Source organism: Scophthalmus maximus, chromosome 18 (assembly GCF_022379125.1).
Source record: "Scophthalmus maximus strain ysfricsl-2021 chromosome 18, ASM2237912v1, whole genome shotgun sequence".
NCBI lineage: Eukaryota > Metazoa > Chordata > Actinopteri > Pleuronectiformes > Scophthalmidae > Scophthalmus > Scophthalmus maximus.
Genome location: NC_061532.1, coordinates 16,380,414 through 16,403,917, shown reverse-complemented (window position 1 = coordinate 16,403,917; position 23,504 = coordinate 16,380,414). Strand labels below are relative to the sequence as shown.

General features: G+C 47.1%; 1 protein-coding gene across 14 annotated transcripts in view; it reads right to left on the bottom strand.

The window, feature by feature from the left end:
• gphnb (gephyrin b) overlaps positions 1-23,504 on the bottom strand; it is a 120,877-nt gene that overhangs the window by 21,892 nt on the left and 75,481 nt on the right. For 9 of the 14 annotated variants that reach the window (XM_035617061.2, XM_035617062.2, XM_035617064.2 and 6 more), the window contains 5 exons: positions 20,481-20,575; positions 20,322-20,388; positions 16,173-16,445; positions 14,615-14,749; positions 1,465-1,506 (listed from right to left, as the gene is read on the bottom strand). In XM_035617061.2, coding sequence (XP_035472954.2) covers positions 1,465-1,506; positions 14,615-14,749; positions 16,173-16,445; positions 20,322-20,388; positions 20,481-20,575 — 612 coding nt within the window. The remainder of the gene's footprint in view (positions 1-1,464; positions 1,507-14,614; positions 14,750-16,172; positions 16,446-20,321; positions 20,389-20,480; positions 20,576-23,504) is intronic. The other 5 variants (XM_047328720.1, XM_047328723.1, XM_047328724.1 and 2 more) reach the window with 1 other exon arrangement.

The window sequence follows — 23,504 nt, the reverse complement described above, 5'->3', positions numbered from 1 at the left end:
TACATTTTAAAAAGGAAGAAATTTGTTTAATTTCTATCAAAACATACTGTATGTGATGAAACCTCAAAAATATAGCAACACTGAAAAACTAAGGTTTCTGCCAAGAATCATATGGATTTGGTTATCGAAAAGTTGCAACCAAGATATAAACTGAGCAGCAGTTTTTCCAATTTAAAAAATAAACATGTCAACACAAAATAAAGATAAGAAAGATAAATATATATTAGCAAATTTTCAATGGGAATTAAATTTGCCTTAATAACAACTATTAAATACAACAAACATAATGTTAAAGTGGAGGAAATATAAATATTAAAGAAAATGTGAAAATAAAGATTATGAACGTAAATATGTATTTTTTTAATTTTACATTTCAAATGAATCTACACTGAACAAGATAAGCCTGCTTTATAAACTTAAAATGAATAACCTAAAACATTCTATACAGTATATGTAACATTTAAGTAATGCATTTTTTTTTTACATTATCTTATATATACTATACTTATATATTACACAAATGGCAAAACCAATATGTCTGTGATAAGGTGTAAGTAATGAGACAATAATGAGTAATCCAATTACAGTGATTTGTTTATGAACTAGTTTTGAACTGTATCTCTTACTCATGACAAATCAGAAATTATATTACAGTTTAGGGACAAGGCGATTTCACTGTATATTGTATTTAAAATAACAGCAAAAAAAGCTGAATTATCTCTTCAGAATCTCTTTAGTATCTTTGGGATGGACATTACTTTAAACCTTTCCAGATTTCTTTGCAGCGCAATTACAGGCTACTGATGTCGGCGCTGTTCTTTGCCCTTCTCGCACCGAGGCCTAATGTCTTTATCTGTCACGGAGTCGTCGGGCCGCCGACCAGAGTAACACTGAGGGCTCACATCCAGCAGCTCCTCTGTTTACAGGCTGCGGTGGGTGTGAGGGAGGGGGTCCTTCTTTCTTTACGCGGCACTGAGGTGTGTGTGTACACAGGGGGTGAGAGAGAGAGGAACGCACTCTGTTTGTGCAGGGCAATATCATTTTCACTCTCAAATACATAATTCAAGCATCTTTTAACTTCACTTCGCGGGAGGTTGAAATGCAGTCGAGGAAGATGCCAAGTGATGGAGGAGGTGTGTTTGTTTTGGAGTGTGGAAACAAGGCAAGGGGTTAGATAGAGAGGGGGGTATTTAACTACAAGACAAAATCAGAGTAAATACCCAACAAGAACACGTCCACACAAAAACAGAAGGGGAACAGAAAGGATTGTAAAAAGAAAAAAAAACGTTAGAGAGAGACAGCGGGAGTGTGGCAGGCAGGAGAGCACACACAAGAGAAGAGGACAAGAGGGTGAGGTGGGGGGCAACAATCATGCCAGGCAGCAGGTAAGAGGTGCAGTTGGAGAGGGGGGGGGGGCAGAAAACGGATGACATGATGATGACGACCGAACAAATGCAGGAGTACCTCAGCAATGCTTAGGGTGGATGAACAGGAGGGGAGCCGCGCCTGTGGCCGGGAGAGAGAGGAGGAGGGGAGAAGAGAAGAGGGTTAACAGAGCCAAAGCTGGGTAGAGCAGGGGGGCAGAGGGCGGGGGCAGGAGGGGGCAGAGGCACACACAGAGACTGACGGGTGGAGCCGAGACAGCGCCCTCTGGAGGACGTCCGCGAGACAGGTCTCTGTGTGACCGTCTCGGATCGAGGCCAAGGAAGCCAGGGGCATGACGGACAGGACGGGACGGGACAGGACGGGACGGGACAGGACAGGACAGGACGGGATGGGACAGGACGGGATGGGACAGGACAGGACGGGACAGGACAGGACAGGATGGGACAGGACAGGACTGGACGGGACAGAACAGGATGGGACAGGACAGGACAGGACGGGATGGGACGGGACGGGACAGGACAGGATGGAAAAGGACAGGATGGGACAGGACAGGACAGGACGGGACGGTACAGGACAGGACGGGACAGGACGGGACAGGACGGGACGGTACAGGACAGGACAGGACAGGACAGGACAGGATGGGACGGGACTGGACAGGATGGGATGGGACTGGATGGGACAGGACAGGACAGGACAGGACAAGACAAGACAGGACATGACAAGACAGGACAGGATGGGACAGAACAGGACAGGACAGAACAGGACAGGACATGACAGCAGGTAGGTAGTCGCACTGGGTTTCACTCTCATCAGAACAATAGGAAAACAGGTTTCACAGGAACATTTTGACATTTTCTCATCATCTTCAGTTTAAATGTGTCCATCTGAAAAAAACTAAACGGTTGCACTGCCACTATCCTACTCCATTCTTGTGTATATAATCATCTTAATCCAGGATATAGGAAGTGTGTGTGACCTTGAACTCCTCAGTCTGGCAGGAAGACTCTATTGACGACATTGTACAGAGGAAAACACAGAGCTAACTTCTACTTCAAGTCCTGATTTTGATGCATCAGTTTCACTTTCTTTCTGAATTTCTGTTTGTTTCCAACACCACAGACAAATGACGAGTGTTTGCCACGGTGCTAGTTCATAAAAATAATAGAACATAAACGTTTTCCAATGGTTTTGAAGGTCTCACAAATCCAAAAATCAATCGCGACTGATGAAACATACAGACCACACACCTGAGCCTCGCAGTCAATGCAGGCGTCAATCACAGATCCAAATAGTCTCCAACTTGCAAACGGTAGACAAAACAGAAATCACGTGGGAAATAAAAAAATCTGCCAGAAAAAAAAAAGAAAGAAAAGAAAATGCAGCATAATTTATTTCTAGCACCCAATCACCTATAACTGCTCCGCCGGGCTTCATTCACGCTGTGGTCAGGAAGTTCTGATAACAAACGGCACATGAAGACTTTCATTAGCTCCGCTGATGAGGTTGGAAGGAGGTCATGTCCGTGCCTCTCTCAAAAAGATCTCTCAGAAGGTTACTGATATAAGAGGATTTTGTTGGTCCAATTGCCTTCCAGCTCCAAAAAAATAAAGAAAAAAAGACATATCACTGGAAAAATCCACGAATAACGGCTGGCATGAAAACCGATCTCACCATGAATTATTACTAAAATAATTAGACGAGTTCCCCGACCTTCCCTCGTGAAACAGTAACAATTTTTAGATGGTTTCATAAATTGTCCTTTTTAAAGTGGGGCTGTCAAGGAGACGAACGTCCCGCCCCTCCTAATTAAAGAGCTGTGGATTCACAGTAGTCGCCCTCATCACACTCACTGCTCATGTAATGGACAAAAAGTTTAATCGTCACTTACTCTTTTGTATCCTACATATTGTTAAAATTGGCAGCAGCTTTCCGGTAAAAAAAAAAAAAAAAGGCACAGTGCCAGTTCAATAGGAAACTTTCAACAAACCCAAACTAAACTCTTTAGAAACAATCAATGTTTCATACAGTTCTGTGTTTACGTATGTTGAAACATTGAGCCAGGTTTTCAAAATGATTTATGGGAAATAGGTGGATGATGAGTCCACATTTCTGTCAACTCTAAAACGGAGGCCGGGAGAGCAAACGCATGGTGTTACCCATCTGGTTTGGCTCGGACCTTCGGAACTTTTTGACTTTTCAGTTTAGTCAAATAGAAAAACAACCGGCGTGAAAGGTTCCCTCCGACCGCGGTCCAGACCGACGCAACAAAAATGTTGTCAGACAAAAAAGGGGTTTGGTCTGGGTTTGGATCAAACCGGAAGATGGTTCCGACATTCTAGACCAATTGCAGGAAGTAGAGAGAGCATTTATCAACAAAAGAAGGAAAAGAAGAGGAAGAGAAGCGACGCGAGGCGTGGTACCACGTGGAACCAAGATGAGACGAAAGATATCCAATTCCATTTTTCTGCAGGATTGTATATGATGTTTGGGTACTGTTGAGTACTGCTCCTGAACTTGGTGACCCTGGTGGTAAAACCATAATGATATGGAAATTAATGCCATGAACTATTTTGACTACTATTTTGACTACAACCCGTAAATGATGACGGCAGGTACGTACCTGTGTAAACATTCTCGAGGGGGCTCCCCAAATAGCAACGTGAAACCAAAACTTCCTGCAAATATTATCTAACATATTTATGTACCTCAAAATTGTAATTAAATTAAAAATGTACTTAGTTACTTTTCCACAATCAAAAAAACCATCAGACCAGAAATGATGAGAAGTAGACCAGAATGTTTCTGTCCTGGCACTGACATAGAAAACAACTACGATACTACGTTATTGGACTACACATCCCTCAGATCTCAACTGAACTGCAGATTCAGTTTCATCAACGTGAACATCTTCGAAAATAATATCGCCGCCCCCCCCGGACGATGCAGGATCCCGACGAGTCGTCAAGTTAAACTTGTGTTCTCGGGAACTTTTGAAAACAGCGGCGGGGTTATTGAAAAAAAACCCCAAAAGGAACATTTGCTTCCCCAACCGTCGGGTTGTTAATGAAGGCGAGGAAGAAGCCCAACAACCCCGTGAACCACGGCCTGACCATGGAGCATGCGCCGCGTGTTCCCGCTCGTCCATCACCGCCCTCCCGCGTCCGTCTCCGCGTCCACTCGAGTGAGCGAGAGAGTGAGCAGAGGACGAGAGCTAGCACGGCTGACCCGACGGGCGATCCTGTCGTGTCCCCCCCCTCCTCGCTCTCTTTCTCTTTCTGCTCTCTTGTGCACTCTCCATTCTCTCTTTCTCCTCCGCGCCGTCGGCCCCCCGGGGCAAACTCCCAGAGTCAGCGGGGCGCGAGTAACTCGAGGCCAAAACGCGACGTTGCGCATCGCGCGCGCAAACTTCACACGTCACGGACGCGTGGTCCGCGGCGGACCTGTGCCGAACCGAGCGACTTCGTCCCGCTCTGCTACTTTTAACTCCTGCCATTTGTCCCTTAGAACTAAAAAAAAATCATCTCGAGGCCGAGACGAGAACAACCGGACTCAGCTGAACTGATTTTTTCGACTTCACGCCCGCAGCAATTTGACCCAAATGGTCTGTGAGGTAAGTGCGAGCCAACCGAAGGGAAGGAGGGGGGGGGGCTGAATGCGTGCACATTAAATCCGAGACAAAAGAGCACTTTCCTTCTGGCCAACAGCTACTTTCATCCGGTCCCTGCGACAGTGTGTCACACGTCTCATAATGCATCCTGTTCTCTGTACATATGACTCACGTGTGTCTGCGCACCGGGAATCTAACGGAAATCATTCGTCAGGGCTGAATTAAATGCAGCGCGGCCTCTCTCTTCCGTCCAGTTAAAAGCAACGAAAAACTGCCCCCCCCCCCCGCGAGGCCACATAAAAAGATTGGACTAGTAAGCAGATATTAAAAAAAGAAAGAGGGAGGAAAAAGGTAGAACTCTCCCGATGAAATCTTTCTCTGTAGAACCTTAAGATCTAAAAGAAAAAAGGCAAAAGAAAAAAATTCTGTCAGTACAATGAGAATATTGAGTGTCTCCAATGGCCCGGAAGAAATCTGTTTTTTCATAATTCTACTACAGTAACTGTGACTTCATACATTAACTGGGCGTAGCAGACAACTGGCACATGATCTTCCGTGAAATTGCTTATTGTCATTTCTAAACTTTGGCTTTTTTTTTTGCTGTAGCATTTAAAAGAAACAAGATATAATTAATATATGTATATATATGTATGTGTGTATATATATATATATATATATATATATAAAAAAAATATATATATGTAATTGTAGGAGCTGAAAGGTGGATTTTGTTGCAGGCTAGCACTTTCCCCTTGTTTCCAGTCTTTGTGCTAAGCTAAGCTAACTGGCTGCCTACCGAGCACATTTTTGAAGGATTTTGTTGAACTGAATCCAAATACAATTTTATGTTTACATTGGATTTTTTTCCCATCGGTGTCCTGTCTTGACATACGCTACAATCGATGCTTTATCGTCTCTGTACAAAGTAGCAGGAATTAACAACTTACACATAAAAAGGCACAGAAAGGCACCAGAGGCATTAACGAACCAGCGCAGATCTATTCTCCTCGCACTTTGGGAAACGTGTGCGCAACATAGCATCGATGAAGCTGCTGATCTATTGCTGTGCGTTGCATTTAACTATCGGAGTAGTCATTATCCGCGGCCACGTCGATACCCCGCCGCCCCCTCCTCTTGAAAGCCATCATGGATCCCCCCCCCCCCCCTTCCATCTATACAGGCTCCATCTTCCGTGTACAGTAGCGCTTCAGCTGCTTTTTGTTTGTGACCGGAGGGGAAGCACGCGACAACTCCGGGGACGTGGAACAACAACAGCGCAGGCGTCAGGACCGAAGGGGGGGGGGGGGACGTCGCTATGGATTTTCAGGAGCTCGGGATGAAATAAGTATCAGTTGAGCGTGGACGAGATGCGGAGGGGGCTTCTGTTTGGAGGGGGGCCGCGGAGACCTGCGAGGCTGCTTCACTGTCCTCGAAACCATGTCCACCGCCTCCTCTAACACCCCAGTCACAGCATCCTGAGCCCCTTCATCATCATGACCCCCCCCCCCGCTGCTAGTTCAAGCTGTACAGAGTCAACAGTCCAATCGCTACATTACTCACCCTCCTGCCCCCCTAAACTCATCCGTGGCCTGTCAGCGTACCTCCTTCAGGCTACATCATCATCATCATCATCATCATCATCATCAGCAGCACCACACATGCACAAATTTACAAAACACACTCTGCAAAACGCAATACATCCACCCCCCCATGCCCACTCAGCTGATAACACAAAATCCTTCTCTTATTAAAAACAGGCACACAAATGACTTGTGCACACACACACACACACACACACACACACACACACGCACACACGCACACACGCGCAGGCGCGCAGGCGCACACAGAACCTGTAAACATTCTCTGGGATGCAGGAGCAAAAGACATTACTTACCATCTTCTGCCTGGAGTCGAAACAGAATGAGCTCCGCGGCACATGCACACAAGAACCAACACACGCGCACGCACACACACACACACACACACAAACACACACTTTTACACACTCACTAACTGGGAGAGGGCGAGTGAGGAAGGGGAAGGCTGTGTGTGTGTGTGAGAGAGAGAGAGAGAGAGAGAGAGAGAGAGAGAGAGAGAGAGAGAGAGAGGACGGGGCTGGAGTGAGAAGGACGCACAAGAGAGCGAAGAGCAGCAAGAAATGCAACAGCCGAAGAGACAATATAGAGGTGGAGAGCGAGGAGGAGGAGGAGGAGGAGGAAGAGGAGGAGGAGGGTACAGTATATAGTGGCACATACGGCGCCGTGTGCTGAACTCAATCATACACGCATGACTGACGTCTGTTCTGTAATTTTGTGTGTGTGCTGGTGTGTGTGTGCTTTTCCCATGAGCGTTTTTTTTGCGGAGGAAAGACACGGATGTGATGCTTTCCTCCATCCCAACCCTCAGTCTTTCTTTCTCACTACTTCTCTTCCCACTCTGTCCATGTTCCTGTCATTTTCATATACTCATATGAGATGATGATGATGGGGGGGGGGGCTCTTGCCCTTGGGGCATGGACAGATGGATACAGGTAGACAAAGAAACTGAAAACTGAAAGAGACTGTGCAACATGGGCCCAGCTCACAAAACTGTCCTCTGTCTTCCCTCGTGTGCGTTTCCTTTTCATTTTCATTTTAATATCCATCTCCCCTTCCCCACCTCCCACACTCTCTCTCAGTCCCCTTGTCCTCACTAACTCATTAGCTCTCCGTCCATTTCTTTCTCTTTCACTCCCTCCCACTCCCTGTTCCCTCTCTCCATCTCCCTCTCTTCGCTTTTTTCCTCTCTTTTCTCACTCGCTCCATCATAAATCCTCCACCTCTCCGGCGGACCAGGGGACGGGAGAGGGTCACTTTTATGAGCCTTAGTGCGCCGGAGGAGGACAATAACACATATCTAGTGGTGCTCACACACACACACACACACACACACACACACACACACACACACACACACACACACACACACACACACACACACACACACACACACACACACACACACACACACACACAAGGCGGCCGATAGTGTCAGGTGAAGCGCAGGGTGAATCATTTCCGGCGAACACGAAGGCGTATAACAAGTGCTATCTATCGTTTCCACGGGGGGATAAACCTTTAGGGAGTGGCGACGGCGGCGACACGAGCTGTAAAACAGCGCTGGAGCGTCACACTGCACCAGACGCCCATGTCCTCGACGGAGCGGACCAACGAGAGCATCCGGTCACACACTCACACTCCCTAACAGTACAGCAGACAAACAAACAGCCCTATTATTATATTATTTATCTTTCTTGGACCCTCTTAGGGAGGTGGTGGTCCACTGTGAGCCTCCAGATCAGCTTCAGTGCTTCAGTGCCGCATCTACTGACGGATGAACATCACTCTCCCAAAAGATATTTCCCCTCATCTGGCGTTTTTGGATGACGGTCTTGTCGTCATCTTTGGCAACTTTCACTCCTTGTTAGGCTCGGACCAACAGACCAACAGACCAACCTTTTGGGGGCGTTTTCACACTTTGAAAGTCCGGAACCAAGGTTTCGAACCAACACTTGTGTGTTGTTGTGTTACATTTGATCTGGTTATTTTTGGTTTCAGATGACATACCTACGTGCTGTTCTTATCACCTACATGCTGCCTTTCCCCCTTTACTTGACTTTGATTGGTTTGCAGACGGGCGTGCGACTGGCGTTGACAACGTACATTATAAGTGTGAGTGTCCTCACATACACATAATAAACACGACCATCTACCTAGTAGCTCAAAAGCAGGACCAAAGGAGCAGGAGGTTCCAACACACACACACACACACACACACACACACACACACACACACACACACACACACACACACACACACACACACACACACACACACACACACACACACACACACACACACACACACACACACACACACACACACACAGGCCGGAGATGAGTGATCTGTCACACACCACAGCCGGTTTGGCTTGACGTGGGAACGGTACGTACTCGTGCAGCCACGGACATAAATCATTCATCTCCCTCTGTCTGATCACTTCACTCTGCCAATGATCCGCTGTCACTTCTCATTTGCAAGCGACGATCCGGTGACTGGTGTACAGATCGGGCCCCGGCCCAAGCGGCATGGACTTGTTATTTTTCTTTCACACACCATGACTGTCACACTTGTGACTGCTGGTAAAATTCCCGCCAGGGACAGATTGTCACGACGTTTTAATTCATCCAAGCTTGTTCTTGTCCTGCGTACTTTTTTTTTTTTTTTTTACTCAGCTTTGATGAACGTGCACATGCTGGACACGTTCAACTAGATGTGGGATTGTGTCCATAACCTGAACCATGTCGGAGGACAAATTCAGATTGCTGGTGGATCAATTAGTCTGTTGATTAATCATTTCAGCAATTAATCGATTAGAACTTGTTTTCTAATTACAGTGGTGTGACTGTACATCACATTATATTTGTTTTTCGGACTGATCAGAGTAAGTAATCGGTGTTAAGACGTCAACCACGGGTTCTTGTGTTTGGCAATTTTTCATTATTTCAAGACATTGTATAGCTCAAATGATGAATGAAAACAAAGACATCATTTATAATGTGAGCGTGAATGGTTGTTTGTCTTTGCATATCAGCCCTGGCGACCTGTCCAAGGTTTAACCCGCCTCGCGCCCATCGTCAGCTGGGATTGGCTCCAGCTCCTCCCTTGAGCCATTATTGATAAGCGGTATAGATAACGGATGGATGGATGGATGGATGGATAAAATATTAACATTAAGTTTCTCTATTACAGTCAGATATGGTTACTGTCCTGAAATAATCCAACAGTGTCTCACGTATCAAATCCAACTCATCCATGATCAAAACAAGTCCCAAAAAAAGAGATTCCGTTTCTTTTAACGTGTAATATGTGTAAATCTATGCACGAGCCCGGCGTGTGCACCTCAACACGCCGTCGTCTCGTGGCAGGAATGACCAGAAAGCCGATATACGTCCACGGTGAAGGTCGCGAAAGTGGCGTGAGCTGAATTACAACATGAACTCCGGCTCCCGCATTCCGGCGGAGAGGGAAAAAAAAGGAGGAGGAGTTCATTTCCACGAGCCCTGGCCTTGGCTCCGGAGCCGCACGTCACGCCATCAATCAAAAAAAGTAGAAAAAAGATAGGATCAGCGCAGAGTTCCTCTCGGCCAGCACCTGAAAGAGTTTGTGCAAAAGGGCACCACGAGAGGGAGAGAGAGAGAGAGAGCGCCCGATTCTTTAATCAAAATAAATGCCGACAGCGGTCACGTCGATGGGATGCTTGGAACAGTACACAACACACACAGAGCGTGAATGATGTTCTGCACTTTGCAGCCGCGCCAAGGTGCAAACTCGGCGACAGAGAGGGGAGCGGAGATGAAAGGGCAGCAGACTTCTTTTCTGCTTCTGAGGCGTCAAGCGCGACAAGAAGGAACAAATTTGAATACACTCCATGTCTAGAATAAACACCGATGAACCCAAAATACCTGTTTCTGTTGTCGTTCCTCACTCCCCACTCCCCGCTGTCACTTGTAGGGCTCTGATCTCGACCGCGACCCTGAGCCTAACCCCAACGCTATTTCAGACAGGAAGTCCACACCTGAGGCGAGAGGGGCCACAAACACTGAACACAGACTCATTCCTCATCAAAATGATGCATCGCATCAGGCTCGCGAGAGATATATCGCACCGTCCATCTTAAAATACGAGAGCAGAAATTACGTTGAGAGCTCGTAAAAATAATCCAACGTTTTATAGTCAGCGCTCAGGAACATTCTCTTCGGTGTCGCACCGCGATGCGGATGCTACCTGGAAAACATGCAGTGGTAGTTTTTTTGTGCAAACGAGTACACATGAAAAATCCTGACCAATATTGCTCCAGTGAGAATAACACGCGCGCGTACACAGTCAGCCGTCGTCTGAGTCACAGCCCCATCTCCCATATGCTTCATTAATCCAAACTCGCCATTACATAACTGTACTAAATGCTCACAAGAGTGGAAGGGTACAACTAGCCTCCCTGTGTCTTGTGTGCGTGTGTGTGTCTTATGTGCGTGTGTGTGTCTTGTGTACGTGTGTGTGTGTGTGTGTGTGTGTGTGTGTGTGTGCGCGTGAGTACAAGTAAGCGACAGTGCGACAGAGAAGGAAAATCTGGTTACATGAATGGTTGTCAAGCTGCAAGGTTTGTAATCCTTTTGTATCTTCTCGCATTCGTGGGCTGTGAGTGTGAGTGTGTGTGTGTGTGTTTGTATTAGACTGAGGCAGACACTTTCTCCCTTGAGGATGATTTTGTGCGTTCCATTTGAATGTGTGCGTGCGTTTGTTGTTGCACTGCGGACAGAAAGGTTTGGACGTGAGTTGTGTTGCAGAGGCACACATACGGGCTTCGCGCTCCACGAGTAATGAGGAAACCTGTTAACTACAGATCCTAACATCCTAGACATGTACACACACATACATGTACATGCCTGACAAACACAAAATACACACTTGAGCATATTTAATTTGTAAATCCTTAACACACCTGCCATCTACCTGAAAGCTCATACACTCACACACACACACACACACACACACACACACACACACACACACACACACACACCCCCACACTTGACGAATGCTGCTCGACTATTACCTCCCCGTCCCTCCTCCTTCTCAAAAGCCGCGAGGCAGCGCTGCCGACGAGACCCGCCGCTTACCAAGGCCGACAGTGGCGACACGAAATGCATCAGCGACGGGAGCCGTTCCGGCCCCCGGCCCCCGGCTCGGGGGGGCATTGTGTACGCACGCCGTCGGCAGCCGCTCGCGACGTGGGAATTTCAAAGAGACATATGGCAGCTTGTCGCTGGGAAACAGCCCGTGCGTCACCGTCTAAGCAGGATGAGAGTCTGCTATCTGCCACGTTCAACGACGCACGTGTCCAGGCGAGCATGTCTCGCGCACGCAAAACGCTGACTAACGTGGCTGGCACGTGCTCTCGACAGGCGAGCGATGCTCTTCACTGAAGAGACAGGTGGTTTGTATGTTGGTGCAGCAGCAGCAGCGGCGTTACAGCTCCCCAACGTCTAATTATTTCACACCTACACACACACACACACACACTAACACACACACTGTGGCTCAGCTGAGGTCAGAAACGTCTTGGCCAAAGTCTGAGGCTCTCCGAACGTAATCGGTGTGGGATGAATTTTTGCATTCGCTGGGAGCCAGTTAAAGGGGGAAGAGGCACAAAGAGCCAACGGTAGATCTAATAACTGGACAGTCAAGATAATCATAAACCCTCTCAGTTTACATCAGACACAAGAGACTTTCCACGTGAAAGGACCGTGGAGTTTGAAATCCAAGTTGCCTCCTACACCCGGAGGAGCACGAATGTTTGACGTCTCTGTCTCCGGCGTCTCCACAGGAAAACAACGGCTGACACCAGCGCCAAGCAATGCAGCAGCGATGATCCGCGTGCAGACGGCTTCAGTCGGAGCTTTCATTTCCGAAATCTCTGTGTTTTGACAGTTTTTTTCTCTTTTCCTTCTGGAGTCAAATCAAATCCTGAACTGATGCGGGTTAAAAACCAGAAGCAGAATCAGCACCGGTGGTGAGAAAAGTTGGAAAGGAAACTATATCAACACAAAAAACCTACAAACTCGGGTGTTCAGGATCATGGAAACAAACAAGATCATTATCTCAGAATGATAATGTGCTACTCTTGTAACTATTATGGGTGTGGCTTAAACCTGAGAATCCAACATCCCCCCCTCACTGATCTCCACATCTGGCTGAACCACAACTTGCATTTTGAATTACATCTACTATTTCCATCAGACGTTTTTGCCATCAGACAAATATGTGCTGCCAGGATTGACCGTCTCTCGAGCGCCGACCTCTCGCCCGCTCTACAAACACCCAGACACAGAGAGAGAGAGAGAGAGAGACCTCTTCTCTTCTGGCTGCCTCCTCTGTCGCATGACCCGCCTCTGCTCCCTCCTCCGCTAGCATCCCATCCCTCTGTTCCCATGGTAACCCCCCCCCCCCATATATATTCCCATGACACCTGCCTGCTGTCCGGGAGACACATTTGAGAGACGTGACATTGATGAGGTGAAAGAGAAAGGGGAAAGGGAGCGGGGGCCAGTCGGTATTTGAAAAAACCTGCAGGAGAGATGGGTTAAGACACAGTGGGACACTTGGTCATATCGGGTTGCTGCAGTCTGTATCCGTGCGGTAGATCTTCCGCTACACAGGAAACAAGCCCCAAACTAACCAGAGAGGTCTCGACAACTTTAAGGAAAAGAGCAGGAACCCGAGTGGACAAAATGTTACAGTATCCCCTCGAAGCAGGCGCAGACAGAGAAGACTGACGTGCAGTGTTCAGGTACACACATCGCCGTGTGTTGAATTAAACCTGGGGGAGATCAAATACTGTCGGGCAAACGCATCCAAGCACAAGACCCACAACCTGCTGTCGCCATAAAACACACACACAAAAAACACACACTCACACACACGTACGACAGGGGTTTTTACATAGAAAACACAAACACAAAAGAGACACTTTGCATAGTTCAGACATTGTTAGAGAAGGAGAACTTGTGTGCGTGCGTGCGTGTGTGTGTGTGTGTGTGTGCGTGCGTGCGTGCGAGATCATTGGAAACAAAATTAAAGCTATGAATTGAAAAACTTGGCACATAATAAATTCAATGAAAAAGGAAAAACAGTCAAATATTTCCACCCCCCCCCCCAAAAATAGAAATAAAAATAATTTAAACGAATGAATCACAATTCATATTTTGATTTTGAAGGCATTTCAACCAGAAACTGAGAAACATTATATGTGTGGACACCAAACAGTAAACAGTATAGAGACAGTATCTATTGTCTGGAGAGATACTTCTGAGTTGTGGGAGACTTTTGTGTGTCTGCGTGTTTGCATGTGTGTGTGTGTGTGTGTGTGTGTGTGTGTGAAGATGGACAGGAGATATGGTAACAGGTGATTACATGTTGGGAGGGATTCAGTTACGGATCCAGGAATTCTTTCGAAGGATTCTTCACCATTACGTATCAGGGCTAAACGTGACATTTTGAGTCACATCAAGATACGTAACATTTTAAAAAAAAAATATGTAGGTCAGATGGAGACGGGAAAGGCAAGTTTTGGGTAAAACAGCACATATTCTCTGAGGGAGCTTGTTACACCTGCAAATGAAATATAACTCTTTGCAGAATGTGAATATAAACATTTTTTAAAAAACCATCTAATTATCTCTGTGACGAAACTACGATAAGCTTCTGTAAATCAGTTCAAAGTGTGGCAAAGTTAACTGGGCCTGCTATTCTCCAATAACTAAGCTAATACGATCCAATACGACCAGTTGTTTGAAGATTTATAAATCACTCTTACACAGTTTTTACAGGTTAGATCCTCTCGCAACCTACCAGATTCATGTTGCCACCAGGTTGGGTTCTACTGATTAAATGGAATGTTTAATGAAAGAGTTGAAGGTAGAGATCAGGGGAAATCAATACAGTCAACTATAAGTCCTCACAAGGATATAAGTAAGTATAAGTGTGTGTGTGTGTGTGTGTGTGAGCGCACAGACTCACTTTGGGAGTGGGACAGGAAGCCGTGGAGAGGCGAGAGGTGGCCTGGGCCCGGGGCGACTCCGAGGGCGTGGTGCTGAGAGAGGCCGTATCCCTGGGCAACACCTGCACACCCCGCGAGACGATGGAGTCTGGGATCTGTGCGAGAACACACACACACACACACACACAAGTGTACATGGAGAAACGTGCATGTAAACGCATCGCACACACACCAAATACGCACACGCATGCGGAGGACAAATATTCCAACATCTCTGATATACAGTATGTGGGTGTAGGTGAAACACAAAAGTATTTCACAAAATTATGACAAGACAATGACAAATATGGGATGTTGAGATTTTGGGGGGGGGGGGGGGGGGGGGGGGGGGTCGCCGAGTCTTACCAACATCCATCTGTGATTGGACAATGAGGAGGGAAGTTGCCCTGACAACAGAGAGCCTTAAAAGCAGTTCCAAGCTGCAGACTGGGCAGGATGGGAGGATGGGGATGATGTTACATGTAAGTGGACAGAGCAGACACACAGATGTATGCAGAACCACACGGTTATGATATTTGATACACATGATGATAATATGGATAGGTGTAGGTTTAACCTTGTTGGTCTTGGATTGTGGAACAGTCTGCCCCTCCACATCAGGACCCCACCAACTCTGGACACTTTCAAAACTCTCCTACGAAACCATTTTTATTCTCTGGCTTTCAAAAAAACCAAGGTCGAGACTCTAATTTATCTGGTTTTGTTGTCTTCTTGGCTGATTATTGTTGACTTTTTTAATAATCTCTTTCTGTAATCTCCCTAAATGTGACTTTATAAGTCGAGGAGCACCTGAATGCACCGTTAACTGAGCTAGACTCTTCTCATTTGTCCCAGAAATGTCTTAAAGTGATAAAAAATATCCGACCGTGTACTTCCGGTTTTTTGACCGCTCGGTCGGAAAAGTACAGCCGAGACATTTCTATTAAGTTGCCACCTGTAGCATTTTTAAACATCAGGATATCACGATGGAAGCAGCCTGGACAATAAAACAAAAAACCCTTAGATTCTTCAAACCGCTTTGACACATCTGACAAAAGTGCTTCTTGTAATTCACACAGTTGGTCTTTGTCTAATTCAAGTATAATCAAAGAGTATATGAACATCTAACCTGCTTCATATTCATGTTTCAATCAGCAACATCTGCCGTAGACCAAAAAAAAGCAATGTCGTCTTTAATCTGCGTATTTCATCATAAACCTGCAGCTGGTAGTGAAAACACATTTTTTCATTTGTCTTTACCGAAGAAATGAACTATGGTGGAATTTTTCCCAACCTGACACCCTCAGCACCCTCTTCTCGTCGTGGCGTACACTTCACAATCTGTATAATATTGAGAGTTCATAGCGATTACACTCTTGCCTTTTAATTGTTTCAGAAATGACTCGTTGAGCGCGTAGCACCTTTCACGCTGGCGCTGTATGAATGATGAGCGAACACGTGGAGATGAAGTGGATGGGAGCCGGATGTGCGAAAACCCCTCCCCCTCTCCTCTCCCCCCGCCCCCCTCCGCGCTGATACCTTGGCGGCGATGGACGCGGCGGTGATGTGGGAGGAGGAGCTGTCCTCGGTGGACGCCACGCCGCTGTCCTTCTTCTCGTCGTCGTCCTCCTCGCACTGCACGCCCTTGTCCTCGGTGAGGCGGCGCGGCGAGCTGTTGAGCGGCGGAGAGAGGGGCGGCGGCGGCGACGGCAGGTCCTCCAGCTCGTCCGCCGCCTCCTTCACCTTCACCACGGCGTCGCGCAGGAGGTCGATGGCATGCGGCAACGCCGGCAGGATGAACTGGAAGCATTCCTGGAAAGCGGAGGAGGCAGAGGAGAATGTCAGCGACAAGAGACACAGACGAAGAAATTGGCTCCTGAACTGCAACTGATTTACAGTAACAAATATTAAATAAAATAAGTAACTAAATAAAGCTGATATTTCATAAAATGTCTCAAATGATAGCTTGGGCTGTGAACTGCTCACATGGTAAATTCAACATATTCTACATTTCCACTGCACTAAGATCCTCTATAGGAGTGAATTTCTGGTTTTAACAGAATTACTGATTATTTTAAATCTTTTACTTGCTACTGCCACTGAAAATGCACTCGTTTCACACTGAAACGGCTCACAACCTTTTCTCATCCAACTTTCACCAAAGCACTACACAGTAGTGTGTGTGTGTGTGTGTGTGTGTGTGTGTGTGTGTGTTCAACACATTAAAAGCCTCAGAGGGGAAAGGGAGAGATTATGCAGCTGGAAGGTAAATACAAATCCATGCAGAAGAGAGGAACTGAAAAATAATTAGTGAAGAGAAAATGAAGAAGGAGCGACTTGACGTTGATGTGTTGTGGAAATGTAGAATAAATCCTGACTTCACAGAGAACCTATGAAGGAAAAAATGAGCTCAGATTAACAAGAAACTGCATTGAGATCCCAACATCTGGAACTGTTTCAAATGCTTCTTTGAGCATTAATACATATGTACTCACGTCCATGTAACGAACACTGTGTGTGACCCTCGTGGAGGAAGACAACAGAGCAGGTCACAGCGCCTCCCTCTGGCCACTCTAATACCAGCCTGCGCTCCTCCTCCCTCCTCCTCCCTCCTCCTCCCTCCTCCTCCCTCCATCCCTGTTTTCCTCTCCGGCGTCTCTCTGTGTGTCAGTGTGCCTGTGGGCTCCTCGGCTGTGCTAAACGCTCCGTTCTCCTCGCTCCCAAGACAAGAGCTAATCTGCGAAATTATTTATCTTCCTGTGTATTTTAAGCATTGAGAAGATACATTATTAATCCGGCCCCCCGCGCTCCACAGTATCTACTGCCGGCCGCGGTCGGGAGACAAAGCCTCTTCACTCCCTGTCCCCCTTTTTTTTTTAATGTGTGACAGGCCGGATTGGAGATGGGGACGTTAACCTCGATTTGACTGAGTTTCAAGCTCACTAGGTGATGCTCGCCTCATCCTCGACTGCTGCGCGTGGAAAAAGGAGGGGGGCAGGAGTGCTCTTCGCACCACAGGTACGAGGTCGAGCGGGTTAATCTCAGCAGTCGACCACGAGCCCCGCCGGCCCTGCTGCGTAGCCTCCAGCTAACCTCCCCCCCTCGTACACCCACCGTCCGTCACACACACAACCCAAACCCCCTCAGCACACAGTCCACACGCTGTGCCTCTTGCCGAGACGTTTCAAGAACCAGATCTGAGCGTTTTTGAGAACGGGGGGCTGGGTGGGTCAGGCTGAAGTGGGGCGTGAGGAGGACGGTGTCAAGAGCCTGGGGACATTCCTCCTTTCCCGATTTGTTCTTTCACTGTGTGCCAGGGATTTTTATTTTTTAACGTACGTCAGGCCCCCGGTTCTCATTCTCTGTTTTGTCCTGGAGGAGAGTAACTGTCAAGAACACTAAAGAGCGCAGCATCCCTGGAATATACTGCCAGAGGATGAGAAACACAAGCATGAGAGAGAGAGGGATGGAGGTGGAGGGATGGAGGTGGAGGGACGGAGATGGAGGGATGGAGGTGGAGGGATGGAGATGGAGGGATGGAGGTGGAGGGACAGAGGTGGAGGGACGGAGGTGGAGGGACAGAGGTGGAGGGACGGAGGTGGAGGGACGGAGGTGGAAGGACGGAGGTGGAGGGATGGAGGTGGAGGGATGGAGGTGGAGGGATGGAGATGGAGGGATGGAGCGCTGAGGTTTGCAGGAGAAGACAAGAGAGGATGACGGGAAGAGAGAGAGAGAGAGAGAGAGAGAGAGAAAGAAAGAGAGAGAGAGACAGAGGATGAGAGAGAAAGGGAAGAGGAGATGGAGAGATTCATTGAGAGAGTGAAAAAAAGGCAGTGAGACAAGAGATAAACAGACACAGGGACAGTGAAGACGAACCGGTTGTTTCGAGTAAGCAGATGAGGGCCTCGGGTCAAACGATGTTCTCTGTTAAAATTGTTCATGTCGCATCTTTATATTGACGAAACATGCCTGTACACATAGTCTACACACACGGGCACATATACAGTACACACATCAATAGACAAGGGGGCTAAGTCTTTAATAGATGAGGGAAACAAGGATATGATTCAAGAAGAGGAACTGCGATGTTGTGTCCCCGGGTGTCAACAGGGTGAAACTGCGAACCGGCGCCGTGGTTTTGGCCGTTTTTGTGAATCTGTAAATATTTTTCACCATTAATAGGAATAAATAATAAATCGATTAATCAGGAAAACAATCGACAGATAAATCCATAATGGAAGCAGCCCTACAAAAAAAAAAAAGGCATAGTGGCCCTCTCTGTGTCGTTATGGTTACGATAACCTCACACGCAGTGAAGGTGTAGTTACGTATGGGCACATATTGAAAAGATTGTGGTTCGAGTTCATTACCGACGTCTCGTGGGAAATGAACGACACTCTCCCCGTGTGAAAGTTTTTTATCGACCCGTCGATCCTCCTCCTCCAACCCTGTGACATTTTTATAAATAATACGTCAGCTGACTTCCTCCGCTCCTGTGATCATCTTACTACGGCCGCTGAAAGCGCCCAGCAATCACAACGTCATAAAACTTACACCAATATAGTCCTTTTTTACAAGGGCGTCTCAGTGCAGTTTAAAAGATAAAGGCAGGGAAGACCTGAAGGAATAATGCTCCCGAGCGGCATTATGGGAAATGTAGGATTCGGCGTTAACTGAGCTTGACCCCGATGAAAGGTCAGAGTCTCTCCTCAGAGTCCTGAAACTTTGTAATAGTACACAGTGTTAAATCGCTGGAGAAGCAGCCACTTTAAGTACATTTAGTCTCTAGATGTAAAGGTTTCGGTGTTCCCTCCTGACATTTATTCACCAGAACATTTACACAGTCACAGAACCAAGAAAAGGTTTGTATTTGATGTCATGAGGTCCATCCACTAATTAGGAAGCCGTCATTGGAGATTTTTCCAGACTGCTCCCTCTGAGGCTAAAATCATATCCTAACTTTTTTTGAATGTGCTTGCATGATTCCTGCACTTTTTGGGTAACATCTTTTATATTTAAGGTTGAATAAATACAAGGGAAGTAGATATACTGTGTGTTTTATCTGCGGTGTAAATAAGTCGCGGCGCCGACACTCACGCGGGGGGCTTGATCCGGTTTGGCTCGGCCGGACTTCCCCGCTATCTTTATGACGGATGGGGGGATCATCGTAATAAAAAAGCCCGCAGTGGGGCAGCCTGTGCCGTTAACTTTAACTGGGGGTTGATGAGGGAGACACTGATATGGCAGCAGATGTGGGGAGAGGTGGCATAATTGATTGAAAGAAATACCAAAATCGATCAGGAGGAGCGGGCGTGTAACGAGACAGAGACAGATGTGCGGGTCAGCAACGGGAGGGGAGAGGGAGACAGATGGAGGGGGAGGAACACACACACACACACACACACACTCTACGCTACCGTACACAAACAATCTCACACACACGTGGACGCAACACAAACTCAGACGTTCACCCCTTCACACAACAATGGCAGAAAGGTGCCATGGTCTACACATCAGGAGTCATGTCAGGCATCGAGGCCTCAGACCAAAGGTAGGTTTGTTTGAATCATAAAAAATCTTTTTAAAAACACTGGACATGTTCATTTCTTTTTACTGGAGCTCCACCGCACCGAACACCAACACCCAGAGCAGGAAGCCGTGGTCGCAGCAGTTTGTCGTGTTTCCTACCTGGGAGCCTTTCTTGCTTCCTGGTAAGTTGATGATGAGCGTCTTCCCTCGGATCCCACACACAGGTCTGCGACACCACACACAAACGCAGAGGAAAAGTTTGAATGAACGACTGCAGTGTGTGTTTGTGTTGTTGTGTTCAGAGATTGTGTGTCTGACCTGGAAAGCATGCCTAGCGGTGTGACATTGAGGGATCCCATCAGCATTGCCAGAGACATCCCTGGAGCCTCGCGCTCTATCACCTCCTTAGTGGCCTGGAGAGAGGAGAGAGGAGGGAGGAGAGAGGAGAGAGAGGAGAGAGAGGAGGGAGGAGGGAGGAGAGAGGAGGGAGGAGAGAGGAGGGAGGAGGGAGGAGAGAGAGGAGGGAGGAGGACAGAGGAGGGAGGAGGGAGGAGAGAGGAGAGAGGAGGGAGGAGGGAGGAGAGAGGAGAGAGAGGAGGGAGGAGGGAGGAGAGAGGAGGGAGGAGGGAGGAGAGAGGAGGGAGGAGAGAGAGGAGAGAGGAGAGAGGAGAGAGGAGGGAGGAGAGAGGAGAGAGAGGAGAGAGGAGAGAGGAGGGAGGAGAGAGGAGAGAGGAGGGAGGAGAGAGGAGGGAGGAGGGAGGAGTGTTGTTAGAGTGGTCCGAGTCTCATTTGTAGATATTATGTAGATAACCAGGAAATAATAGTCCCATGGTTGACTAACAACAACAACAACAACATCCCACAAGCCTCGACTCAAAACACCCGGACTGCCCTTCCAATAACAAGGAAGTAACAATCCCTCTGGCACAGTTCATGCCTCACTAGTGTCTATGAGGGGCTGAAAGAAAGAATCCTCATCTGACCCGTCTCGTCCTCATCTACACCTCCATTAGCGATCGACATTGATTCAGTCTTTGAAATCAATACGGGAATATGTCTTTCTCTTGGGTCGATCAGTGCAATTAGACAACGTAATGATGGATGCGTTTGTCTCTAAAGCCTGGGCCTTTTCCGCCATACACACTTTTCTGCACAACGTACAAATTCCGGGCCTTGTCGGTGTCGCCACTTTCGTCGTCTTGGCAGAGATACGGGCATAAACGTGTGTGTGTGTGTGTGGGTGTGTTTGTGTGTGTTGGGTGCCCTTGAGTTGAGTGACACTTCAAAACGCACCATTAGCAATTGGGAGAGGGGGAAGAGGAAAGACTTCAAAGCGGAGGAGCCACTGATGAGCATCGTGGGCTTGGACTCAGGAGAGGGAGATGAGGGAGGGAGGGAGGGAGGGGAGGGTGAGGAGAAGGGAAAAGAGTGTGGGTGGGACCTGAGGAGGGGGTGAGACGGAAACGAGAGGGAGGGAGGGAGGGAGGGAGGGAGGCTGGATTTGTTCCTCATCATCATACATCATATAAAGTTAGTGATTGGAAGTAGAGGGAGTTGGCTTAGATGTGCACAAGGTAAACGATTTGGGAAATAGGAACAGGGAGAAAGGGGGGGGAGGTTCTTTATTACATGTAAATGTTGAAAGTTTGTGTGTGTGTGTGTGGGGGGGGGGGGGGGGGGGTAAGTATAACAAGGACGGGAGCAGGACTCACACACGATAAGGGTGTGTGATAAAATCTGACCAAGTGAGGTCATAAAGATGCCTCCTGTGGCCAAGCACATTGGAAAAATGACTTTCCAGAAGAGGATATGTATAATTCTGATCACGCCCTTTGTGCTTATCACCAGAAATCAATTCTACTTGCATGCGGAAAGCAATTAACTGAGCATGCATCTGTAAGCCCGCTGATGCAGGTCTGCATGAACGCGTCAGTGTCTAATCAAAACAGGAAAACATATATAATATTTGCAATGAAAGAAAATTGTGTGAGAAACTTAAAAAAAAAGATATTCTGACCTGACATTAACAAGAGTTTGACAACCAAGGTTAACAGGCACCAGTCGCACGGACGACTACAGGCACTGTACACGGATTTTCCACCACCGTTAGGCCGTTAAAATAACTCTGGAAGGGTATAGAGTGGGATATACATAATTATTTTTAGGGGTCACTACTCCAGCAATAGCAACCAGGCTGCTCATCACTGCACCATTACAACGCTGGTAAAAGGAAACGGGGAAATCTGCGAAAAAAACCACCACATCTCCAAACCACATTAATCCCTGACAATTCAATCCGTGGCAAATGGTGCGAACGCACACGGTTCTTACAGGAACTGGACGCGCTCACCGAGAAGAAGAAAAAAAATAAAGAGTCTATTTCGATATTGATTTGAAAGATTAAGCCAATCTTGATTGCTAATGGAGGTGCAGATGGGGAGGCGACAGGTCAGATAAGGATTTTTCCGGCCTTCCGACGTTTGAAACGAGGTTTATTAATGGACGCGATGGAAATTGCGGTTACGCGTTGCGCTAACTCTAACAGACAGGAAAACTAGAGGGAAAACTAGAAAAAGTGACGCTCATATGTCTACAAAAATTGCGAGAGTAAAGACCTGGAGTATAATCCGTTCCTCGCTTTCATCCACACAGAATACAGTCGTCTGTGTCCGGCTACGGTCTTCAAACACAGAGAGAGAGACGGAGACGGAGAGATATCGCCGTCTCCGGGCACACAGGGTTGGATCAGATATCCCGTATTATCAGCGACTACAGCGTGTGCGCGCGTGTCTTCCCCCCTTCCAGGAAGGTTGCTGCTGTCTCCCATGATTGATGAGGACCAATGATACTGCTGAGAACCACAGCTCATCCCCTGCCAAATTGCTTGTGTATGTGTATGTGTGTGTGTGTGTGTGTGAGTGCATGTAACAGAAGTGGAGGAGTGTAAAATCCAAAAACAGCTTCTTCTAATCCTTCAATATAAAGGTGTGTGATGACACAGGTAAAAGGGAGAAAGACTAAATGTATATTCTGTCTTGTGTAAACTTGGGTTCACGGTGCAGTCGACGCGTGTACGTGCACGAACAAATGTGTTCGTGCATAAAGGATTCACACACTTTCTACTTCATATTGTCTGAAATAAAAAATAAAACTATTTTATCTGATGTGGTAAACAGCAAAATCAAGGGGCAGACAATCACCACACTGAACCACAATTCATTTATTTCATTCAACCGTTAACTTAAATCTTTCATATTAATACACCTTAAGAGTTTCCCTTATTATTGAAATGTGTGCACAAGCCTTTATAATATGAAATACTCACAAATAACACATCCATCC